General features: G+C 40.3%; 1 protein-coding gene across 12 annotated transcripts in view; it reads right to left on the reverse strand.

Annotated features, from left to right (window-relative positions):
• Positions 1-27,423, reverse strand: part of LOC310953864 (neurexin-1a) — a gene marked incomplete at its 5' end in the record, with an annotated part of 257,217 nt that overhangs the window by 165,350 nt on the left and 64,444 nt on the right. For all 12 annotated transcript variants that reach the window (XM_083923113.1, XM_083923117.1, XM_083923114.1 and 9 more), the window contains one exon: positions 3,874-4,175. In XM_083923113.1, coding sequence (XP_083779239.1) covers positions 3,874-4,175 — 302 coding nt within the window. The remainder of the gene's footprint in view (positions 1-3,873; positions 4,176-27,423) is intronic.

A 27,423-nucleotide genomic window follows, 5' to 3' on the forward strand; every position in this document is an offset into this window, starting at 1 on the left:
AAAAAAAAACAGCTTTGGTCCTGAGGTGAAGACAAACGTTCCCACCAAATGAGCAAGAACAAATCTAAAGATGCTGTCGTGAAGTGTTTGTGTTAAATCAGACCTTTGAGTATTTCATGTAGGTTAAAATAGTGTGTTTGATACTGTAAGGTAAATAGAAAGAAATGTGTCATTCTATATTTAAAACAGGCTAAAGAGTTTGACAGGTTCTTCATGCTTGTTAAAAACTTTGACAACATCTTTGCATCCACTTATCTTCAGCACATGCTAAACGTAATCCTAACCCTAACTGTTTACAACATCCAGAAGCATGGTAATTGTCTTTTAGGAGGGGTGTTGGATTTTCCATAGAATAATTTGAACAACCAAGATGTTGGGACCAATGTTGGCAATCAGCCCAGTTTGTCTTGTTCCGTTACTGTCACTCCCACTGAAAAACCCCATTTATGGATAGTTGTGCAGGTAGTAGAGGAGTATCTCTGTGCCTCAACCACCTTGTAGATTCGTTCATTCTTCTGAGCCAGCACTAGCCAGGAAGCCTGTTGTCTAAACCTTACTGACTGACTGACTGACTGACATCATTTGACATGGAGAGCGTTGATGTGTGGCCTCACAAAGCCTTTGAATCGGACATGGGTCCAACAGATTGGCACTGATGTTGTCCAAAGGTGGCCTGCCATTAGCAGAGTGGCACAGCTGCATCCTGACAACATTAATATGTTGGCCTGGTGCAAATCAGTAGCAGTTCATCTGTTTGCAATGCAACAAACATTCACATACCTCTGCATCTTCTTTTGCCAGGTCAATCTGTTTGCACATGCGCTTCGGCCAACCTTTTCTTCATTCCATCCGATTCCTCTGCTCTTGTGAGAATCAGGCAAGAACCAATTCTGGCCAGTCCCCTAACAATTTGGCGCTATCAGTGGGAGGGCTTGATTGAACCATCCTGGGGTCCGTTTCACATAGCAGGTTTAGTGAAAACTCTGAGTCTGTTAACCCTGAAATGAGGGAAACTGAGTTTCTGTTTCAGAAAGGGAGGTAACTCAAACCAGAGAAAGAGGGGTAACTCTAGCCTGTTTCACAAAGAGAGGTAACTTAAACTCTCGGTCAGTTACCATGGTAACATGCTCTCTGAACCTAACCTGGTCGGGACCAGGTTTTTTTCAGCAAACCTCAAGTTTCTCTCTGTCTCCACCCTCTTTCAGCCACACACGGTATTTGATTTCCTCATTCATTCAGTCAGCAGGCGAGTTTTGGCGTAGTATAGTTCTGTCGTCTGTTTTTTCAGAAAATCATTGCAAAAATCAGTCATTATAAGTTATATTAGGTGGCGACTTCTTCACTACCATGGCATGTCCTTTTGATAATGACCCCGTGGATGAAGGTGCAGCATTACTGCACAGAGAATTAAATATTCGTCGGGAGATGATTATCAGACGTCATAGATGTCCTTGCATTTCCAACGGTACCGTAGTTGTTGTGCCGTATTCAGCACCCCTGCTGTGAAATGCACCCCCTCGCATTATAGGTGATATTCTGGATCAGGAGGCTGTTGTTTCGACCTATAGGAGTAGTTTATAAATATATATCTTGGTAACCCACAACGGCCAGAACACTGGTTACTTACAGTCTTTAAACTATTTTAAAGAGTTTAAAATCACAAACTTAGATAATAGCAAACACAAAACAACACCTTTTTGTATGTTCTGTGGAAATACACTGCAGCCATAATTACAAAATGAATTCAATGGATCTTTTGAGCAAGTTAAATGTATTTGACTCAACGTTTCCTAAATATAATCCCAGCTTTTCTTGCAATTCATAGGTTCAAAAGTGTGTGCTTTTAATTGGGTTATCTGTATAAAAGCTTATCCTATAGTTTGAAACAACAGCCTTCTGATCCAGAATATCATCTATAATGCGAGGGGGTGCATTTCAAGGCAGGGGTTCTGAATACGGCACAACACCGTTTCATGTCACAGTCCATAATTTACATACACAACCTCATCCGTCCTTACATTTCCAACATTAACAACCAAAGTCATGCTCTCACATTCCAGCAAATATTGTGTGTTGCGCTGCGTTTTTTGCAAAAGGGAGTTTTTTATACAAAGTATAAAACAGCCACTTACGGTAATATTTACTTTACAATGTAAAACATGCTCAAAATGAGGCATCACCATGAGATTGTGCTGAGGTTTTACCTGTTTGAACAATGTTTTTATGTTTCATTTTAAGCTGCTGCCAAGTGCGCTTCTCCCCCACGGGAATGCACCTAAATGAAATAAACTAATAGACTACCACTCAAGCAGTTCCCCCTGTGATATTACTTTGATTGCAACAGGACTACATTTAAACTTACGCATTGACCCGAGCAGCAATGTTCTCCCGCACCGTCTCCCTCTCTTTTGCTGCTGCAGCGGTGTTACACTTTCGGCGAAAAACCTGCTCAAACTCCCGTATGAGCGCATTAATATTTCCAATTCCAGTGGTAGCGTAGCCCTCCTCTTCCCCGTTGCCATGGTGACTCGTCGAATCAGGGCTCCATTGATGCTGTCTTTTTATACTTGTGGTGCACACGCTTAACTCCAGGTCAAACTACTCCGAGTTGATCAAACTAACACAAATCAGCTGTTCTGGAACCGAAAACTCAGAGTTTCCTATCTCAGAGTAGATCAACTCAAAGTTCAGGGTTAGACTCAGAGTTTGTTGAACCTGCTTTGTGAAACGGACCCCTGCTGTGTTTCTGAAGTGTGACACACTGTTGAATTGGTATTCTAAAGACTAACATCAAATAAATGTTGTGCTGTCTGACCAGGTCACACTGTCACTACAACGTAAGAGTTAACATTGAGATTAGTCGTCAAGGTCATGTAGGCGAGCCTAAGGATCCCATTAGAGGGTTTCCCCTGTGCCCATAAAAAGTTGATAAAGTTAAACTTACGTTTTTACTTTATCTGAAAAGTTTGCTTTTAAATGCTTTTCTTTTATCTCACAAAATAATCCCTCAACAGTGATATCCTTTTGTTTGGTCCCTTATGTCACTGCCAGACCTTTTGGTCAATAACACAAAGCAGGTGTGGAAGTGGCACAAAGGGCATGCCACTCAGAGATGCTAGTTCTGAGGATGCTACTTAGACTACACCACAGCTTCACACCGCTCCAGCCCATGGACACCTGCATTATTGTTTTTGAGGATCATCCAACACCAGCCTGAACTGAAGTGACATAATGGAGCTCTCCGTCCACAAGAGGCAAAATCAGTGCGGGTAGCACCCTGTAAGAGGAACCCGATATGTGGTTAAGCTACCAACAGCCTGCTTACGGGGTAAGCTAACCTACCGCAATTTACTCTTTCTGGTGTTTGAAAGCCGCCTTTAAGTGTGTTTTCCTCATTTTCAACCTCTTCACTCCAAGTTAGGACTAGTGATAAGAACCATAACTTTTACACACTAATAGAAATAAATTGTCTTGATAGTAGCCTAAAATACTGCAAACAATAGAAATTGTAGTCACTTAGGGTAAATTATTCAAAGTGATACACTGTATGTTAACTTAAAGAAGGTAAAATGTTTCATTTGTTGTCATACACCTGAATGAACCTGAAAGCTTTGAGTGCTTGAGAGCTTGTCTTTTATTTATGTCTCTCTTTTCTCCCTCAAACAGTAACTTAATAGAGGTTTTGATTCACATATAGATGTCCCTGCTCACTTGTGGTTCTGTTTTTATCTCCACCATACACCACCATGATTCAATTTAACAATCCAATCACAATGTCTGGGACAAAAATAATATATTGTATGATGGTAATGATTTAAGTGCATTTGTTTTGATTCATTTATTCTGTCTCTGCATCATCCTCTGTACTGTTACCTGACGTAGATTCCTTGTTACTTTGACATCATGCCAATCATTGTCATTAAATTTCCCATTGACTGGCTCCACAAGAGCTTCAAAGGCTCCAGACCCCAAATTAATGACGAGTGAGACAGCCCCATTTTTCAGTGCCAGGTTGACGTAATCAGCTGATTTGCCCGTGTGCAGCATCAGTCCATTCCTCTGTAGGGTTTTGAATGACAATGTGATTTCATCACTGCTGCTTTGAATCGGGTTCAAGGACAAGTCGTAGCAGAAGAATTCGGATCCTTTGAAGGTGGCGACATACTCTTCTTTTCCTGTGGAGACAAAGACAGAGAAATAGATTGCATTAATATCATGGCCACATGGGTGACTGTTGGAAAACTGTGTGAAAATAATATCTCAGAAATGTTGCCTTAATATTAAACACTCTGAAACTTAGGGGAGGTGGCAAGTTGAAATGTGATAGAAGGTACATTTAGAGATTTGCTTACTAGCTTTCAATGACAAGCTAGGACCTTAGCCATAGAAGCACTGCATTAGGTGATAGGTCTTATTTACAGCAAGTCCCACTTTTAATACATTTGTCCAGTAATTACATGTACAGTAGTAGACTGCTGCTATTTTTGGACTTGTTGTTACACTAAGAACCGTAGAGGGCTACCTAGAACATTATATTCATGTACTTTGTCACTTACTTACAGCTGCCCTACATGGCAATCGTGAACATGAACATACAGTATTCACAAACCATATGCAGCGGATGTGAACCGAACTTGTGGCTAATTTAGCCTTAGTAGCCTTATGAGAAGATTGCGGAACTGTAAACATCACATCAGCACATCTGAGCCAACACCACACACAATTAGGCACAGACACATTACACAATATGTATGAAAGCATCCTACAAAGCTCTTTACATAAAACATATCCAGCTGCATGTTTAAATCAATTATGTGATATGCACTGACACTGGGTCTACACACACTCCTCAGCCAGCTGTACAGAAACGTGCACACACACTTCATCTAGAGCGCTGAGTAATTAAAGCAAAACAATATGACCTCTCAGTAATAGAAAACAATGTAGAGACTTCCATCGAACACAGACCACAGGCTAAACAAAAACTGAGAAACCATTTAACCTTTACACAGTAAAATGAACCACAGTAGTCAGCTGGTCGTTTATTACTTGTTGTATTGATATCTATGCTAGCTCTGGAAAACCACAAGTAATGAGGGGGTTCACTTTTGTTCGTGTTGCCAATGTGTCATGAAATCGGATCTTAAAAATCAGTAAGAATTTAATAAGCTTAGAGGATAATTTCAAATAACATTTATGTTACATTTCCAAGTACTGACTGTGAATATGTGGGCATCACTTTGAAATAATTTATATTTCTTACATCAAAATCAGTATCTTTTACACTTCTACAAATAAATAACTGCAGGTTTATTGTTTTAGTATGTATCCAGTTTCCTGACCAACAATCTCCCAAAATACAACAGTTCAAGCTGAAATCCTGTAACAGCTTTGTATGGACTCGTCTCATCATTAGAAACAATCAAGTAGCTCAGCTACACGTTTATCAATAAACTCATCAAGCATGTCTGCACTCATCAACTGTCAGGCATCCTCAGATATGAAAGGGGCTTGACAGTGCATAAATAACTGAGAAATACATAACACTGTTATTGTGAGATATAGAAACAAAGCGGCACTGAGTGTCAGAGGGTGATGCATGTGAACACCCATTAGAAAGCGTTTAAAAACAGGTTTAGACAGATAACAAGCCATTAAAGCCACTAGCAGAAAATAAACCACCAAAACACAAATGGACCAAAGCTTTCAATTATCACAACTGGAGAGTGCTGCACATTTATATATGCTGCTTGCCAAACAAATGCAGACACACATTCGAAATAAACACATGCATGCTTGCTTAGAGTAGCATCCAGGCATGGATACAACAACACAACAACTGAAAGGGGTTGCTGTCGACAACAATTTGTCACCTCATTGATTCCCCCTTAAAGGCACTATAGTGCACCTCTGGGAAAACTGCAAGGGGCCGTAATTGAAGCTGACTGAATCTCACCACTCTTTGGACATTCCTTCAATGTCTGAGCGGCCTATCAGTGAAAATGAGACACCTTTACACCCGTCACTAAATCCAACCATCCCTGCTTCACAAGCTGAGTGACCACATAACAAATAGAGCCAATCGTTTGGGGTCATTCTCATTTCTCTCTCTCCACACACATCCCCATGCCTGCACTTCAGTTAATTCCCCTAACCAGTGTAGAATGAATTGTGTGTGTACAGCACGGGTGTTGTTAGGAATTTACAACACTTGGGGCTCAGCCCAGAGGCGGATACAGAGCGAGGTGAATATCCTTGAGAATCATATTTCCATTCAAACACTGGCAGTCTGATGCACGCTGATGTCAACATATGCAGGTCTAAATGAAGCAGAACAATTTGAATATCAATCTGAATACAGCCACAGTTTATTAAAAACTTATCATTCTGACCACCTAATATAACTTAGGGGAAGGGATGGGAGAGGATTGTACTAATAACAAAATAACACTTTTTTAATGATTGTGTGTAGTCAGCTCACAAGCACGCAGCTGGCTCCGTTTAGGTGTCTTTCCATATTTAGATAAAAAGGCACTCTTTAATGCAAACTGTATTCCTTATTTTTGGTAAAGGTGCTGTGAAATAAATAAAACCTGCATTTGTCTTTAGCTGGTATAGTATTTTCTGTCTTTACTATCCATACTTTTAGTCGCTGCATTTAGTGTTTTTGATCACAAGGGGAAACAGTCTTCACGATACATTTACGATGATGAGCCTCTATACTATACATCATCTATTCTGCAGTTCTTAAGGCTAACAAGTACCTGCTTTAACCGTTAGTACATTTAAAGAAATATTGGCTAACCTCTGATCTTTTTCACCCCCTTTAAAATTCAAGTCTAGTATTCACTGGTGCCATTCAGAGAAAAATAAATAGGCTATTGGTTGTGTCGCCTTTCAGTGTTTTGACTGAAAAATATATCACCCTTGTGATGCAAAGATATTTTTTTATTTGTGGGAGGGTGGGGCGTCCACACTCCACCTGGGCAGACATATTGCACTTAAGGCAGGACCCACTTTAAGTATGTTTGTAATTAAATGTTTGTTTTTTTTGCTGCTGTAGCTTGAAATGTTGCTGTTTAAATGAGCTTCCGTAATGCAACTTTGTCCAACGTTATCGTAAAATGCAGTAGAGGTAGTGGTGAAAGCAGCTGAGAGCTGCAAAGTGAGGTGATATAAAATAATATATACAGAATTACAGAAAAAAAACCTTAAACCTTAATGCTTCAACTCTAATGTTATGTATACTGTAAAAATATGTTCTTTCTCCATCTCAAATTACACATGACAGTGACGTGCAGCACCCCTGGCAAAAAACAGACAGGCTGGCTTGAACAGTGACAGATTTTAAAGCAGGATCATGAACATCACTGACTTCTAAATCTAACATACCCCACCCCTTTGGGAAGTAAGCACATTCTAAAAGTGAAATTTAATGATTTTGACAATTATCTCGTTCACATAATGCTTAAAAGATATAATGACTTCCACCTGAATTTACCTCATTAGACTACTATATGAAAAGAGTCAGAGTATGGTGAATATTTTGTGCCCTCAGTGTGTAATTTCAAAGCAACGCAACAGCATGGGCCATGGTGAACGCCCGTGCATCTCCTTCAGACAAAGGATCACAGCAGACATAGCAAGCTGCAGTGTCAACATTTAGGCTAGCATGTGTCATTCAGATGTGTAATTTTCTTGTATAAAAAAGCTACTTGATCTTGAAGACTACTGTTTGTCATTATGTTCTCCTGGGTATTTGAGTGTGCCCCCCTTGTCGCTGGGCTGTTCTATGGTCTATAGTCAATCAAACTACAGCTAGCTGCCGGCACCTTAATGCCCTTGAGTCATGACACTGAATGTGAACATGGATAAGAGCCAGCCCAGCTCCTTTTGTCTTTTTTTTTCAGTGAACATCGAACAGAAAAAGACATGACTTGAGTGGAAGTGTAGCTACAAGGGAACTACCATAAATAGACAAATAGGTAAAAACGTGTCACAGTCTGTGATTGTTGATGAGTGATTCAGCGGCTTTACCGAAAAAAAAAAGATCATTGTCATCACTGACAACAAGTTTACACCAAGATGATCACGTTGTAAAATATGCCATTAGCAGAACATATTTCAAACCACTTTTCTTTTCTTCTTCTTCCTTATAATATTCATAATGAATATAACTGTGCTTTCCCATAATCTCTTTGGCATTTAGGATTTGTCCTCTGCCATACAAATAATTGTTAATCAATAGCATGTAATTGTTAGTGCCATTCAGGAACCACATTCTCTATGGTCACATTACATTTGTGGTTGTGGTGCAGAACTAACTACCCATATTGATGGAAGTAATACAATTATTCGCCACTCAAATTAAATTAGTGTCACAAAGAGTCCAAGCGGTATGTTGCTGCATGAAGCTGCTACTACAAAGAGCCACATAGGTATACCTCGCTGCAAAAATACAAGTGGCAGCAGAAGTGTCATTTAACCCTCAGTTAATAGAAGCTGAGTATGTAGATATAAATCACTAATTTATTATGAAGCACCAAGGGGCCACAAGCAGGAGCATATGTACAACAGTGCCAGCATATGAACGAGCGACCAGGAGGCTCCTCATCAGTCACTTTGCTCTGACACTAATCTGGCATCTGTCTGCTACTATGTGGCTGCTTTTTAAATTAGCTTGCACCCAGGGGAGCACACTGCCTGTCAACATCAAATCACTACACAACAGTCTGAAACAGACCTGGCAGGGTATCTCAGAAATTATCTATGAAATGAACGCCGGGGGTAACTTTGATTTTAATTGGCATTATTCTAATCTGTGACAATTTCAACTTGATGATGTAAGTGATACATTTGCCAAAAACACGGGGAAAGACTAAAGTTCAAATTATGGTAAATGATAGAAACACACATTATTTATTTATTTATCAAGAAATATATAATCTTTGTACATTTGTTTAAAACCACTGAAACAATTAAGCATACTGCATGTAAATAAACCCGACAAAAATATGATTGTCCTCATGTATCAACAGAGACAGAACACATGATGACACATAACAAGCAAGAGGGGCTGGAGAAGAGGGTAGTATAGGGATTGCTAAAACAGACACCATAATTGTGTTGCCTATTTCCAGTGGTGTCATCTTGTCCATGACAGTCCCCAGAATTAACTGTGACTTTGCCATGATACTCTACATCACTGTTTCCCTGTCAGACATAGCTCTAACACCTAAATCACTTGCACCACTGGAAATAACCTTCTTCAGCTCTCAGTGACAAGCTGAAGTAAAAGGAGCTTGTTGTGCCGTGCTCAGTTTTCAAAAGGTTCAGAGGAAGTTCACACAGTTGTGGGAAAATAAATACAACACTTCAAAAGTAGCACCTGTGGATTTTTAAGGAGTAAATGTGCCATAAATAAAATTGGATGCTTAAGCAATGCAATGTGGAGAGACCAAAGTTGTTTAATCGTCTGTAAGGCTCTGTGACTGACACTGTATTTCACTCTGTTCCCATTCACTCTCTGTTTCCTTGTTTGACTGGCAGCCTATTAAAATGATACAGAAGTTAGTGTCTGGCAGCCTATTAAAATGATAGGAAGTTAGCGTCATGAAGTCTGCCTAAGCCTCTTACGTTATGACAGAGGGGAGAGTTTCTGAAGTGCTACATTCTTTGAGAACATATTTTATTACATGATTATCACACTATTCAAAAGACTTAATAAAATGTCTCAAACTGCTCCCTGTCCGCAAGTTAGGCACTTTGAATGCATTGGTATTTGTATTTCACATACATTCTTGTTGCTTTTTATATCTGCCGTGAAATCTAAATCTTGTTGTTGTTCCCGATCGTGTTGACAGAGCAGCCATAATGTGCGTGCAAGAAAGCCTCAATTAGCTCAGTAAAATGTATCCAGGCATTTAACTGAAAGAGTCAGCATCTGTGGATATGTGTGAGCTTACACGTAGTGAGTACTTTCAGACTCCATACTGTGCTGTCTTAACGTACAGTGTCATTTAGATTCACAGTAAGAAGGGTATCTTGCTGTGCTTGATGTCAGTCTGCAGAAACACTTCATCCATAGAAAATCTACTCATAATTGGCTTTGCCTTTCAGCTCCTCATTAAGTATGGAAGCAGGCGTCAATTATGCACTTATTAGAACGTATGCGGCACATATTCTGCAAACTGATAGGTAAGTTGTGCAAATGTGTGTGTACTGGTGGACATGAGAGCATGCAAGCTATCCTCTAATTTAAATTCATCACAATTAAGTGTATTATTATTATTAAGCCAATATATAATTTTAACTTTCCTTTTTGCTACCCAATCCTCAGTACTTGGGAGATACAGTAGTTGATGATCATATGAACTGATTTGCTTGTATTATTTGCTTTTTTTAGTCAAGCTAACATGAAAAGGAGCCAGAATTGTCTATAAAATGGATGAATACAAAAAACGTAACTATATTCATATGTGACATAAAGTACTTACTGTTTAATGAACGCAACAATCAAAAACAAAGGCAGTAACTCTCGTTTAGTCACCCAATTGGTACTCACCAAAACTCTCCCGAGCAGCGTCTTCGTCAATTACGCTGGAAAGTGGAACCTACCAGTCTAAGAAAGTGGGGAGGCGGAGAAGACCAAGTGGTACTGGCCTTTTTAAAACTGAATATATTCAATTAACCATCAATTTGTTAATCAATAAAGCACTGAATAATGTTTGGCAATTTTGCCTGAAAATGTAAATACGCAAATAGTTTTCTGTTGATGGACTAATCTATTAATTTGTCTGCTTTTTTTGAATATTAATATTACTGTTTTGTAATAGCACTATTTCTATATTTAGGTACACTATATTTGAATTGGTTTATTAAATTCAGCCATTCAATAGTAATGCAGGCACATGACAAAGTAGACTAATGGCAAAATATCTAAAAGCCTTTTAACTGTCAATGTGCGTTGGGAGCTAACCATAAGCAAAACAGTCCTACATTAGCTTAACTCCTCAACTCCTCAAACTAAACTCCTTAATGGCCAAAAAAACAGATACATATGTAAACAGGAGGTTACTTACGGATAATGCATCAACAAAGGATTACGACAGAACTAATGAATAATGAATTTCTCCGCAAACTGCAGCAGTGATAGCACTCTAAATGACACAGTCTTTGCTCTAAACCAAGCCCCTACCACAGCGACTTCCTGATTGATCCAATAAGAAAGTGCCAAAAACTGCAGTTCTCCGAGTGTCCACTAGGAGCAGGTTTCATAAGAGAGCAGTTTCTCATTGACTCCAATGTTAAACAGGCTGTTTTCACAGCATAATTAAACCTATTTAAGGCCTGGTAAAAAAAAAATTCTAGTCTGTATGTTTAGGTCATATTGCCATGACAACACTGAGGGGGTTGACTATTTTTGTACCAGACCAGTTTGTATTTTACATCAGTCAGATGGATGTATCTCCCTCTCCCAAACGTCACATACATGCCCTTTTTTGGTAAGAGGAAATGAGGCGGAGTCAAAGTCTGACAAGAGGGTGACTCCTGTTGTGGAAATGGATTCTTCAATAAAGATCAACAAACAGGATCAGCTTTTTCTCCGTGGTTTATTTTGCCAAAGCATTTTCTTCTGCAGACAAAAATACGTTCATCCCCACATCCTCACAAGTTAGAGTCTAGCAGGGAATGACGATTTGCCAAATCTCGCACAGTCTTTTAGTTAGAGGGACAGGACGCCAATAGCCTTGGTTGGGTGACGTCTTTAGACCAAACAAAAACATGCCTTAGACATTACAATTCTGAACATTCTGAACCTCTCTCATCACAAGGTCTCTAACACAGGGTACAGATGCACAAATGTGCCAATATATCATCATGAGTTAGTTATTTGCATTATCCATTAAGAATGTGAGACAGAGGAGACAATGAACTGTGTCTGACCTGACAAAACTATGATTATGAATTACAAATATCCAAATTCCCACAACACTCCCATTGGCGAGGACGATTGGATCAAGTTGAGAGAACAGACCCTGATGGAAAGGCTACATCCATTTTTTATACAATCTATACTCTAAACATATCTCAGTGTTTCCCCTACAATTATATTAGGGGAGCACCCTGCCCTTCATTGACACCCCCGCCCCCCTTGAAAGTCAAGATAACTTGATTTAATTAATTTTCTGAATAGCATCAGATCACATCAGGATTCATTTAAGGATCCCTTTCCTATAGAACAGCTCTATACCTTGTCATTTTAGTAAACAAACTAAACAGCTTTATGTTATTTATCTTATTTGCACGACGGCATGTAGAATCTTTCGCTACATGGTTGTGTTTTTACAATTCTCAGAAAACTCCAACATCATTGGAGATTCACTTGTTGAAAGATCGTTTGTTAAATAGTTTGGGAAGAGGCTCCACTACTAACGGGAAAAACTAAACTAAAACTTAACAGAGATTTTGTCATAATTTTTTTTTATCCTTACTGTTTAAAACCAGAAATTGCAGCTTGTTAAATCTTATCAAATTAAATTGGCTTTGCATCAGGCTTACGTATTAACATTTTACGTGTTTGTTTTCTATTCTGTTGTTTATATATATATATATATATATATATATATATATATATATATATATATATATATACGTTTTATGTAAAGAATACAGTTTTCGATTAAGGTTGGTACAAAACAATGAAACACCTAAAAGAAAGTCTGCAATTAGGAGGAGAACAATTGTTTGCTTTCACAACAGTTGAAATCATCCTCTTGCAAGTCTAGCGAGAATCATGCTCCAAGAAGAAAAGCCTCCAGTTCTTTGAGGGACAAAGGAGGTGGAAACGTATACTCTAGACTGAAGTTAATTCTGAAACCACTACATTTGTATATAAAAGTATGGTGACATTTGTCATCTTGAAATACGGGAACACTACCAGAGAAAACTGCTTGCACAAAAGGGTGAATTTGTTCCTGTAAATTAGCTACATATCCCATGGTTTTTACACAGGCATACAGTGCAATCACTACACTAAATTATTTCCACACAGCTGCTGCCAACAGCATCACAGGTAGCATCATGTTTAACAGCTGGAGACAGGGATTGCAGGTAGAAGCAATCCTTTTAGTTTATCCAGTAACTCATCCAGATGCAATAAAAAGGATAAAGGATGCCTTAATAGATTGTTTTTTTCATGGCTAAGTGTTATATGCCTCACTATCAGTATGTTGAATAACATGAAATAATTAACCATATTTAACAACAATTTTGGCAATGATGGTCATGATAAAATGATAATGATATTTCTATTGTTTTGACATGTATAGTTTTATAGTGATATGCAATTTATCCTGAAAGAAAAATGAACCCTCTTAAGTCATTATACAATATCATAAGGAAAATGCGACACATTGTCTCCCAATTTATACACCTCAGCTCTCTTTGTCTCTTTTGTTCAGCTATATCATGTATGAGTTAATATGCATACAAATTAATAAACTGATTCTATAATTTTGCCATGGAGTCAGATATAAATCAATATTAGCTTGATAGACCGTTCATGGCAGAAAATGAGTAGTGTTTACAGCAACTGCTGGCACAGAGCTAGAATGAAGGTCAGAGCTGCACATCCTGTTATTTTAAGCCACTATCTTTATCGACATCTCTCCCAAATAAAGTATGATAATACAATTCATATAGCATGCCAAAGGCGATATGAAATCGTGGTTTGGGGGTCAATGACTTGTCAGAGTGGTGGAAACCAGCCAATAAAATCTAATAAAATTTAGCACTAACAAAGACTAGAACAGTCATTTTAAAGTGTCAGCCAGATCAGTCCATGTCTGCTTACTCTAATTGGCAGTGTTAAAATCAGGTGCGTACAGTAGGCAACCCTCCTGTGAGAGCAGCTCCCACGAGGACCCGAAACCATTTCATCCACAGCTGTAAGTGGCATTGCTGCTTTGATGATGCAAACACCTGTGCACACACTCATGCATGCATGAAAACAAACATACAAAAGACAATGGATCTGGTGTGAATGCGCGCACACACACACACACGAACGAACACACACACACACACACACACACACGCACACGCACACGCACACGAACGCACACACACACACACACACACACACACACACACACACACACACACACACACACACACACACACACACACACACACACACACACACACACACACACACACACACACACACACACACACACACACACACACACACTCGGTAACTATCTTCTCCTGAAATTCTTAAACCGATGACTGACTGACTCCTTCAATGTTCACATCCCAAACTGCTATTTCCTCTTAGCAGAAGAGGTGTTTCAGACAGTTAACAAAACAAGGTGTGATGTTCAGGTACATCCATGTGCATGCCAGAGAAAATCTGGAATAATATCTAATTTTATCCTCTTGTGAAGCTTTTAAGATATTGTATAGTAAACGCAATTAACAAGTTGCTTCACAATCAAAGATTTGTGTGTGTGTGTGTGTGTGCGTGTGTATGCGTGTGTGTTTGCAGGCTTTAAATACTCTTTTAAAAAGGGTGCTATTAAAATCACCAGAGGGTTTGTAAGAAAAGTGGAGAAGGCTTCTTGTTTAAAAATATGGAAGATTCTCAAGATCAAATGTATGCCTGAGATAAAAAGAGAAAGCCATTTATAGTTGGTAACAAGGCCATTAAAATAGATATTTTGGTGCACGCCCCCATCTTCAAGAGCATTTCTGTGGAGTGGGCTTAATAAATAACTCTTCCGAAATGCAGCATCTTGAGGACTTAATGGCCCTGCAGGAGACAAAAGTAGTCAATCTCTTGACGATTTACCCACGAGTGGGGAAAAGGTAAATGTAGCCAAACCTCCAAGTTTAGAAATAGTAAGACCCAACAAGGCAACTAAAATCTAACAGGACATCAAAATAAAAGAAAAAACTATAAACATGAACACTCATAGACAGACAAATATGTATGTGAATAACTATGCATTCTATAACAATGTATGAATGCACACACTAAACAGCACACTTCACTTTCATTAGAGAATCACAACAGCATTATGGTGAAGAGGGAGTGTAATGTGCTGAATATTAATCTGCAAAGCCCAATCCATTTCTACAGAGTAAATCCAGGGGATAATAATGTAAGCCTTGGGGAGATGAGGGGATCGATATCCTCATCAAAAGAGAAGCATTTTGATATTAATGTATAGCCACTTCACTTAACTAAAGATATATTTAAAGAGCAGCACTACTGTATAGCTCTATAAACATTTTCCTCTTATAGGAAATGTAATGAACCCATGAGCCCTTATCTTTCCTACATTTGAGTGATTATTTACTATCACAACCAATGAACTGCTTGAACAGCTTTCTGTCTGAATGAGCCATATCTGAAATGTGCTTGCAACAATAAATCTTTGCCATAAGCATCTTAACGAGCTGCTCAATTTGGATGTACCCTTGTCAAGGTTGCAAGCACAGAACCAAAAGTGCACGCTGTGAGAGTGCGGCAGAGGTTACTGTCCACGTTTAATTACTGGAGCAGGGGAAGCAGTGTCTGACTATAAAGGACTGGCATTTGGCAGATGTCTAATTTGGGCCATACACACGGAGACATTCCTCAGACAAGAGCAAAGTAAAGAGGCGCTGAGGCATGTCATTGCACAGAAATAATTCATGTGCTAATTACATTTCCAGTATGTCTCGGGCTGATTTCTGTGCAGAGCTGCTCTTGTCTTCCCAGTTCTCAGCTCTGAGATCCACTCTCTGTCTGACACAACATGAATCCTTGATAGTGAACAGACACCCAAACACATCGGCAAAGACACGTTCTTATCCTCATCCTCAGTGCTCATCCCTCATTGTCCAGACAATGCATATATCAACTTAAGTATTAAGCTAGAGAGCTGTGGTTTGTCCTTGGTTGGATTGTTTATCGTGCAAACAAGGAAAGGCATTGCTATAATCTGTAATTTGGATAGTTTGACGGATTGTTATTGCTTATTTTGTTTCATCTACTATTTTTACACATTAGAAAGGTCCTCAATGCTAATACAAATGCAGATAAAACATAACAAGATGTGTATGTGTACATTCCTATTATGTATTATATATTAAAGGTGCCATATTATGCTTATCCTCTCCGGGAACCATCACCTTATCGTGGTGGAGAGGTTTGTGTGTCCCTTGAACCTGAGGGCTGTGTTGTCTGGAGCCTAGTGCTCCTGGTAGGGTCTCCCATGGCAGAGTGGTCTCAGGCGAGGGGCCGGACTAAGAATGGTTCACAAAGACTCAATGGACAAACAAGGAAGAGGAAGAGAGACCTTGCCCGGAGGAAACCCGGGGCCCCCGTCTGGAGCCAGGCCCAGACGGAGGGCTCGCCGGCGAGTGTCTGGTGGCCGGGTTTGCCACGGAGCCCGGCCGGGCACAAAAAAAAGTGACGTGGCACCTTCCTCCTCTCCATCCTGTGGAGGAACCACTTGGGTGGGGTGCCCTGCTGCACGGGTGGCAGTGAAGATGAGGGGCCTTGACGGACCAGACCCGGGAAGCAGAAGCTGGCTCTGGGGACGTGGAATGTCACCTCTCTGTCGGGGAAGGAGTCGGAACTTGTGTGGGAGGTGGAGCGCTAACAGTTAGATCTGGTAGGGCTTACCTCCACGCACAGTCTCGGTTCTGGAACCGTACTCCTGGATAGGGGTTGGACCCTATTCTTCTCTGGAGTTGCCCAGGGTGTGAGGCGCCAGGTGGGTGTGGGGATACTCACAAACCCCCGGCTGAGCGCTGTGGTGTTGGAGTTCACCCCGGTGGACGAGAGGGTCGCCTCCTTACGCATACGAGTGGTAGGGGGGAAAACTCTGACTGTTGTTTGTGCATATGCACTGAACAGCAGTTCAGAGTATTCGGCCTTTTTGGAGACCCTGAATGGAGTCCTGCATGGGGCTTCTTTATCTGCGCTGTGTGACGTCACAACCATGCAGAAGTCACAACTGCTTGTTTAAAGACAACATTGTTTTAACCGCCCCTTAACCTGCTCTAGAATGAAAAAGACATGGAAATCTCACTTTTTACTATATAGGACCTTGACGTTTGAACTTTGTGCAGATCATGCCTTTATTATTTTATGTTATATGAAATGAAAGACAAAATAAACATGAAATTGTTTTGAGAGACTTAAAAAAAGAAAATGTGAGTCAATCACAGTCTTTTCTGCCAAATGTTTACCATTATCAGGAGGCAAAAAAATGATGGAAGTGTGAATATTTCTACACAAATTTAAAGTACCGCTGCATTATCACTCAGACCTCAAAACTACTTAATCAGCTGTGGCGGAAACACTTATTGATGTATTTTATGAGCTGACAAAAATAATTAAACCATATAATTTGTAAAGCCATCATCATCTGTGAAAGTTACAGTAGTGACTGTAACTTTCATTTCAAACAATATGAGAGCATACATAGACAGCTCCAAATACAGAACTGGCTCTCCCAATCGTTTGTAAATATATACTCAATTACTCAATTGAAGGTTCGGGTAAACATTTGTATTTGAAATGAAAAGTTTGTCTTTGAAATAATAAAAAAATAAATATATATTCATTTTTAGAACCCAGTGTGTAAGAAAACATCATTGTATGCTTCTCAGCACCCTGTCTTCCAGTGGCACAGATATATACTTTGGTTCTTTCAGTTCCAAAGTCAACACAGTAAGATCAGATTGTTCATTCATGCCTTTCATACACTGGCAAAGTGGCTTGTCTGTCAGGACCAGTTCTTTCAGGTGCAGTGAGGTGAACTTGAGATAAATGTATCCTGAATCCAAACCAAATCTTCCCGGCACCTCCACTCTTTCTAACTCAGACTAGAAAGGGGAACAAAGAGCCCCTCCAATTTGCTGATGTGCATCACTTTTTTCTTTGTCTCTTAAATTGTTTTGTCTTTTTATAGTCAGATTTTAAAGGGGTCACTCTACAGAGGTTTGCCAATAGCCCACATGTGTTAACTCCCCTGTGGTGAAAGAACACAGCACAGAGCGCTGAGCAGCATAACTGAATGTTTAACAATGTGCTCCAATGAACAAATTGCTACAGGACAGTGAAGCTTGACAGAATCCCGGCATCACCTAGCTGAGCTGCCGGGCAAGGTCAACAACACCAGAGTAGGTTTTTTTTTCTTGTTGGCTTAAGGATGGCAACTTCCATTGTTATATTTATAGCATTTTCAATTTGCTTTGCGTTGGATATGTATTGCATTCACACAAACTAGCTGATAAAAACTAGCAATTATTTCCTTTCATGTCGGACTGGGTAACAACTGTCTCAAACATATCCTGCAGATACACCATGGGTTTTGTTGGCTATGTGATGTTGCACAAATACATACTGTACACAGAGAAATTTCCCCAGGATCCACTGTGTGCATTGAACATCAACACACCCAGTGCCTTTTCCCTCCCAAGTTGCCTGTTGCAATGCCACCACTGTACTGAGGGGTATTTGAACAGGGAAAGAAAATACATTCCTCTTTGTGTCTCGCAGAGAGCCTCGCAGCAATGAGTAAGATCACACTGAGGTATACTTAGCAGCAGAAAACCAGAGGCACAAGTGTTTGTACTGAGCCAAACACTTTATGGCAATGGAGATGAAAACCAGGTTAAAGCAGAAGAGGCACATTCATTCAGTGCTGTCACCACTTCAAAAGGCTAAAACACCTCTGTGAAGTAGTGCTAAAAATAAAGACTGCGGTGTGGTATTGTCACTTAACAGGTGACAGCGAATCACAGTCCTGCTTTAACAGCTTCTAAACAAAAAGCTTTAATGAAATACAGTCTGGTAAGATGATAATTATATATATATATAATAAATAAACAGCCCTGCAAGGGAATGCAATTAAAAATGCTATTATTATTATTATTATGATGCTAGAATTCATCTATTCATCAGTTTTGCAGTCTACTAAATCACATCAGTCCATCACTTTAATTACATTTATGCTGTTGTCCTCACTCACATAGGGTTGTCTTAAAATGCCACCCCTCCTTCCAATCCCATCACCTTAGCAGTTGATAGTGGCAGGACCCCTTCCCCAGGGGGAGATTGTCCACCCACAAAGATGCTGACCTATGAAGGGAAAATTGCTCACTTTGGGGTGTCACTGTTTCAGCATCACTATGGCCCTGCTGACACTAGACCAAGGTCATTTCATAATAGGCTGTCCAGCTGCCACTCTGTTGTCAACATGCCTGAGTGATGAAGGGGAGTGTCGCCAGTTATGGTGACAGGAGTCAAGGCTACAGGAGCTTGATAAAGATCAGCCTCTATCAGAAGTGAAAACAGCACAAAAAGAAGGATAGAAAAAAGATGATGCTGCATTTTGCCCCAGTAAGCCTTCAAAGCGGTGACAAATAGATCTGCTTTGTAGCTTGCGTCTGCGAGCCGTTCTGTTTTGCATTCTGCTGGGAGCTGCAACAGTCATGCCACAGGAATAAATGCATGTGATTGGCAAGAGCCGTCATCACAGTGCAGCAATACCCTGAGAAGTATTGACTGTGTTACAGCTCTTTTCTCAGGTCTGTCAGTCCTATGAATTGATCAGTAGGGGTTTACATCCATCAGTGACTCATCCAGCACAGACATGATGTTTCTGTGTTCAATTTGTTCTATCCCCTGGGCTGAAGAAGATAAAATTTGGCAATTTAATCTGTGTTTGTTTGCTTTTACTTGTATCTCTACTTTTAACATCCTTCAATTCAATTCGTACACCACATTGAGTTTTGCAGAGAATGTCTGTGTCTGCACTTCTGACCTTTTAACCTCTTAAAGGTTATCTGTGTAACTTTAAGGAAACCCTTGTTATTAGCGACACCACGGGCCATTAGTGAAGTGCAGTCAGAATCCTTATATCCATCATATAAACAATCATATTTAAAATAATGCTAGCTCTCTTTTTGCAAAGAGAATACAGAAAGATTTTGTCAATAATATTACAAGTTCATGCAAATATATAAACCATTAAAAATGAAAAAAATAAACTTTTCCCTGTTGCTGTTGTAAGCACCACAATGTAACCAACAGCAGATCTATGCCACGCAGCCGAGCCACAGCTAGCTAGGTTTCAGTGAGCTAATTAGAGAAGCAAGCTAACGTTAGCCAGCCAACAGTCAATTGGCTAAGCTGCATGGATCTGGCGATACTTGCTTTTTATTGTTAGCTACCAGCAGCCAGCCCAGGGTGTCAGCTAGCTAGCAATTCAGCCAAATTAGCAAGCAAGCTAACATTAGCCAGCTTAAAGCACAACATATTTCACATGTCAGTGTTTACTCTAGGATATTTAGCAGTTCCGGGTTAAGAGGGTTTTGTTACACCGCCAGTCCACACATGCTGTGCCTCCACTACACACACTCTGCAGTGGCTGGCAACCCGTGCACCCTCAGCCAGCCTGATCCCCAGCACCTGGGGTCTGTGTCAGGGTCTGGGAAGGTCTCAATTTTGGTGTGTAACAACCCTATTGCCCAATGGCAATAAAAACATGATTAATGGACATAAAATGTTACAGGACCTTAAACCAACAACATGAGGTGAACTGTCAGTGGCTGTTTCTAGATCTGTGTGTGTGACCAGAGGGGACTTTTGGGGTCAAGTGTGTGTTTTTGTTCTATTTTCATCGACCAAAAAAAAAAACACTCCACCTCCGCATCACACCAACGTGCATCTTTCGCCGCCATTGTTTTAAATGTCCACGCATGGTCCGTGCTTCTTTTTTCTATGTCCGAACAGGCGCACATAAAATGACCTCAGAACCGCCGTAGGCCTCATGCTCGTGCTTGTACACGTGCACACGCTCGTGCTCGTACATTTGCAAACATGCTTTACAAAAGCCCAATTCTCCCAAACGGGCTGTGGCAGGCAAGCACTCACACCGGTCAAACGAACTAGACTTTAGCCGTGAAACGTGCTTAGGCACGGTACAGATGGACAGTGTGAGTGCGCCCTAAAGCTTGCTAATCCATTTTCTTAATTTTTCTTTAGACACATTAAACAAGCCATTATATTGTAACTTTTTGTCCTTGCTGAATCTGCCATTGTCCTGTGTCCTTTGTCCAGTGTTGTTGTTGTTGTTGTTTTTTCAGTAGCATTAATATAGCAATTTAATCCTCTAAAAATAAATTTCACTTTCAATATTGCAACAACTTAAAGAACCAAGTGGCCATTTCCTGAGTAGTGACGATCGTTCATCACACCACTCCCCACAAACCGATAGTACAACACACCAGGAGGAGTGAATAAATTTGTTTAAGACAACTGTCATGTTAGGATTTGCAACAGCTGTGCCAATAATAAAATGTAAGTTAAATAATTAAGTTAATTAGCGTATTTGAGTTAATTCAAATAGCCTGTTAAGTCTGGATGTCCGCTACAAATTTGTACATTCATTGTGGAAAGGTGATGGTGTTGGTGGGAGCTGGAAGAATCCAATAAGCAAAAAAAACTGCCTTCATAGAGATACTCTTCCCTGTCTGTGCCATTGTATTTTGTGTTTACTTCTCTACTTTGTACTCATACAGTGTTATCCTGGAAGAGACTCTGGACTTAATGGGATTTCTTTTTTTTTCAGCAGTTTAAAGACAAAGGAATGATTCAGTACATAGCCTAATTCCATTATATTCCTTCTGCTGTAACAAATAAATATACAAAATCTGACATGCAGAAATACACATCCTACAAAATGCACAAAAATGTGCACATTTGTGTGCGGGTGTGTGTGTGTGTGTGTGTGTGTGTGTGTGTGTGTGTGTGTGTGTGTACGCGTGTGCAAGTGTGATCCTATACTGCTCTCATGAGGTAAGGACTCGATTTCTAAAGCATGGCACAAAAAAGGCCAAGAAATATACAAATTAATTAAAAGAACAGGGCTGCTTTTTTCTATTCCTCTGAAGTGTGCTCCAGGGACAGGTAGAACAGCCCTAACAAGGGTCCCAGCTTGTGCTTTTTAAAGAAATACATATGAGACAAGGAGGGACAGAGGACAGTGCAGATTGTTAGGGGTGATCATTTTAATCATTTTAGGCTCTTTTTTAAACTGTGTTACTCCCTCGCTTTACATAAAACACTGTCACCGTGGTCCACATGTATCACCTACTCTATTGTATCATAATGTTACATAAACGCTTACAACGTACAGAGTAGGTCAGCTTTCTGTCAGAAACAGCAGTCAAATCTAAGGATCGTGTTTTGTGTGCTACTTTCTATAAAGTCCTTCTCTTGCGCTCTCCATCAGGGCCATAGCCCTGGGTGACTGAGCCTTTTACCTATCTGCAGCATCCAGCCACCTGCCATGGAAATCACGGCTCTTTCCGCCATATGCCTCAATGTTCTGCCAAGCCTCTCCGGTCTGTTCCGCCTTGAGCAAATTTCATTATGGGATGGCTGGGAGCACTCGGCGCTGCTCATTAAGGCTATCAGCGTGGCACGTCACCGTTTGTAACAAGAGGAGATGCCGGTGGTTGAATACCCCCAGCACAGAAGATCGCCTGACATATTTAGATATTGTCTAACTTTTGTTCCGGAATCATGGTATAACATATGATCTTCTCTCAGATAAACACAGAGGTCATGCTGTTGTATTCAGATTTTGAGATAAAACAACCTATGAGTTAGATAAGCCTGTGAATGTTCTCATTTGTCCTGGTTATTGTTTTCCCCAAAGGATGAAGCCTCTTGGATGAGAAGTGAAACGTCTTCCTAGACAAATAACCAAGTCCAGTTGCTTTTGACTGAAATTGCTTTGGGGATATGAGTTAGGTACGAATATGATTACAGAGGGAAAATTGTATCGCAATGGCAAGGAAAACTGGCTGGCAAATCGATCAAAATCATATCACAGGACATCTCAAACAACGATCCAATTAATAGTTTAACCATTGTTCCAAATTCTTTGCACAAAGCGTATTAAAGTGAAACTATGTAACTTTTACGAAACTATAACTTTTTCACAATGCTCAATCTACAGAGAAATGCACACAGTAGTGTATTCAGAAACTGTGCCTTTAAGTGAGCCTTTCAGGACTTGTACAGTTGTGATGTCAAAGCTATTTGACTTTTTCAGGAGCGGTGCTTAAAGGGACACCGGCTAAAACGTAATGTTTCGGACAGAAGTTGAATACAGGTCTATTCAGATGGACAACATGAGAGAAATTACGTGTTTTTTGAGCAAGTAGAAACCTAAAAATACAACAATCGTGAAGCTGTAACGCAGCATGGAACCTTTTATTGATCTGGTATGGCAATGGTATTATGGTGGCTAGGGTGAGCTAATATTAGCTAGATACTGCTGTGTAACTGACTGTTCATCTGTTTCACTATGTTTTATGATTACCATTATGCCGTTACAGTTAAATAACAGCAGGTATCTACAGAAAAAAGTATTAAAAAATGCTATGGAACTAGATATGTCATAACTCTCACTGAAACAAACATTAGGATAATAATTCTGATCAGTACATTCTGCATTAATCATATATATTTTGTATAGCTCACCTACACATGCTATTTTGGCTTTCAAATGCCAACAAGAATCCTGCTGTGTATGTGGAGCTGACCAGCTAATACTTTTCTAGCAGACTATTTTGGCTATCTGGCACCCAATGTGTTTGATAAGACTGAGCTGATTCACTACAAGACAAGGAAACCGCCACTATCATACATAAGCCAGTCTTGTGTTGCCATGAGGCAGTGGCAGTTGTCCACTAACATGGTCAGCATATAGCCAGATGGAGCTGAGCCACAGGGATCAAACGGAGAGCTGCTGCTGGAGGTATCCTGCCAGCTAACACCCACCACCCTCTGACATTTCGTTGCTGCACACCTCTCTGTCTCTGTTTATTACCCTTGAAGATGAAATTATTTCACTTTTCTCAGATATTACAGTCCCAGGGCTCAGAGGTGACTCTGGGCATCAAAACAATAATATCTTATCTTATAACCTGTTTTTTGCAGTTTACTCACAAATTTATCCTCATTTGTGTTGTCATGTGAGAAGGCCAATCTGTGGCATGTGCATTGAAGAGGCAGAGCTTAGCCTTACTGTGCTTTAATGTGATATTCACTCAGCCATACCGGTGCTATGCACTCAGAGCCATCACAGTGCATTAACCCCTGGATGCGGCCTGGCACTGTCTCACTGGACTGCAATTACAGACTGCTCCTGGTCCTGAGGGTCTGCAGACCTCAAGCTTGCTGAGGGAGGGGAAGTCAGGGTCAAACTATGCTAAAAGAAACACTGAGGATTATTTGGCAGAGAGATAGATGTTTTGATTTTCCTTCTGACTGAACGGTTTAGTAGTTCTAGCATGTTAGTGATGCATTTTGAAAAGTGAATCGATCTCTTCTCTAGAGACCCTTGTCAGAGATGGATGGGATACAATGGTAATCAATCAATGCAGCTAGTTATTTACTGGTGTAACTGTCATTAAGCCTGCACATCTAAGGCGAATAGGATGGGATGCATTATTCCTACATTTATGTGGATGGGAATAAACAACATTCAGTTTAGAGACAGAGCACAAACCTCATCCATGATTTGTGGGCAATATTTTGCTTAATCATCTGAGCAGAGTTTGGCAGTTTCAGGGCCTGTGCTACTGATGAATTAGAAGGGGCTTGGATGTGGCAGGATCATTAAAACAATCCCCTGCAGATTCACATTACTAAGGATCCATACACATACAGCGTTTTTAACGCCCTCAAATCATGTATCCTGGTGTTGCCTTTGAAATACAATTTTTTTTAAAACTTGTAACAGTTTTTTTTAGAGTCATGTTTCTGGACACCTGGCAAACTTAAGTCCAATATTCACTCTCTTATAGCTGGTTTGCACAAACTCCTGGGGAAAATATCTGGCTCTAGCTGCTAAATGCTCCACTATGTTAACCATGGGGTAGGTAGTGAGCTGGCTGCTTTAGCCAAAAAAGAGGGTAAACCAAAACAGTGAAGTGCAGAAAATAAAAACACTGAGCTACAAGAAGCTAATGTATGAAGCTCTGTATAATTGAAAATAATTAAGTTGGGTGATACATCACTGTGGGTTTGTCATCATAACAAAACCTTTTACATGACCCATAATCATTTGATTCACTGCTATTATAAAAATGTTCATTATAGCTGCTTTAAATTATCAGAATTGACCTTAGCTTGCAAAAAGAAAAACTTGCTGCACTGGAATTGAACCTTAGCCAATCCAACAATGTGGATGAAAGCACAATCAACATGGAGGAACTGCATTTTACAATGACAAACTGGGAAAGTGTTGACAACTGTCTCCCTCCAGGAACGGCATGCAAACAGCAGTAGCAGTAATCGCCGGGGGTGCGGGGGGTGGGGGTGGGGGGGTCAGGGGGGCTGATGGGCTGGTTTTCAGGCAGGATGAAGGGCATGACTTCACATCCAAATGACCCACACCAGCAGCTATGAGCTCTGCACTGTTGAAGAAACAGAAATCCAAATTGACGTCTGCCCTCATTTACTACAATGCTTACGAAGATTAAAATAACTAGGCAGCTTCAACAAATTTAGAGAGCCAAGGAAACAAAGCTAGAGGCGGTAACTCATTTGTGGAGACTCTGCTTCTGTTGTTGTCTCTTTGCCTTTTTTTCGGAAGCTGAGACTGTCCTTCTTCTGTGACCCCAGGGTGGCAGTCTGTCAGGCAGGACTGACACCAAACCAATGTCTAATAGCTCTAAAGCCATAAATATGGCTTCGGAGTTGACAGCCTCAATCTACAGTCCCCATTATCTTGATTCATTCCCCACAAAAGGAATGACTCTGCAATGTATTGTGGCCAACTTAAGTGAAGATTTTGGAGGGATCCACAGGCAGGCCCCAGTGAATTTAACATTTACAGGTCTGCTCAAACAACCTGTTATAGTAGAGCATCAAAAGTAAAAACAAGCCTTTTATAAGAGTGCCTTTCAGCAGTTATGAAAGTTTCATAGTGCGCCCCTTACTCCCCTAATTGTCCTGCTTTCTTTGAGCTGGCCTTGTGGATACATATTTCTGGAGGACATTAATTGAAATATGGGACAAGAGTCAGTCAGCTCAGCGGCTGGTCTTTGGATGTTAAAGCCTTTCAACAACATCGAACATGCAAAGTGAGAGACTAAGTCGATAAATATTTCACAGTTTCTCCCCCAGATGCTTATCTTACACATTTTTGCTATTATGACTCCACTCTGCAGTACATCTGTTTGTGCCTGCAGCTGTGGTGATCAGGAGCAATCCTCATGAAGATCTGAAGATGAAACATCCAACCTTAATATAAATGTAATAATAATAATATAGAAATACAAATCTCAAAATAAATAATTTAAAACGTTGAAAATAAAGTAGCAGAAAGTTAATATTACCAGCTTTACACTATAGACCATTATAGTGTGACTAACTCACTCGCCAAGCAGATTATTACAATAAAAGGCTATTCATATTTTTTTTAAATTCTATTTCTTCAATTTTATTTTTCAGTCATTTTAACGTTAAATTAAGATTTTCTACATTTTCTGTCAATTTGATACCCTTGGACTAAATATAGAACATTGCAGCTTCTCTGTGTAACTCATGCTTGCATGCTCTCACTCCATGTTAGTGAGTACCTGCCAAAACAGTGCGACTAAACGGGATTGACTGGCATCATGTTTGGGATGTTAGCTGAAAAAGTAATTTGCAAACGGCAAGCCAGCCAGAACAGCCCCAGGAGTCTGGACAAATAAGCATTATCCACTCAAGGCAGTATTTACATTTGAGTACATCATCAAAGATATGATATTACTTTACTGTCTGTCAATGTCAGTGATCATTTTGGTAGCAGACAGAATATGGCATGCTACTCTGGTGATCTGTACATGCCGATGTACCATGGTGACATACCATCAGCGACTTTTCGAACTTGGCGCTGCTTTATAGAATAGTGTAATGTAAATGGCAATTCTCTGAGGCTAATGAAAATGTGATGGACGTCTTTATCCTTCTGACTCCCTCCTGTATGTGCCTCCAGCCCCAAGGTCATCTGTGTTAGCCTTGGCCCTAGATTCTCAATCCCCTCCCAGATTTGCATGCAGACCATCCCGGCAGCCCTGCAGACCAGAGCTCCCTGTCAGGGCGGCGAGCAGAAAAGAAGGGCAGGTCAGCGGCTTTTGAAATGGGATAGATGAAGGCAGACAGAGGGATAGAAAAGAATCATGAGTGAGCCAGTAGTAGCCACCCAAATGAAGAGTATCATAGCTCAGAGTATATCCCGTACTGTGTGCTGACATCATCAGTCAGGGCCAGGGATTTCTTGATGATAAACTGAGGAAATATGCCCTCATGTCATACAAGGCCGAGGATCCTTCTTGTGGCTAAAACAAACA

Source organism: Echiichthys vipera, assembly GCF_963691815.1.
Source record: "Echiichthys vipera genome assembly, chromosome: 11".
Taxonomy (NCBI): domain Eukaryota; kingdom Metazoa; phylum Chordata; class Actinopteri; order Perciformes; family Trachinidae; genus Echiichthys; species Echiichthys vipera.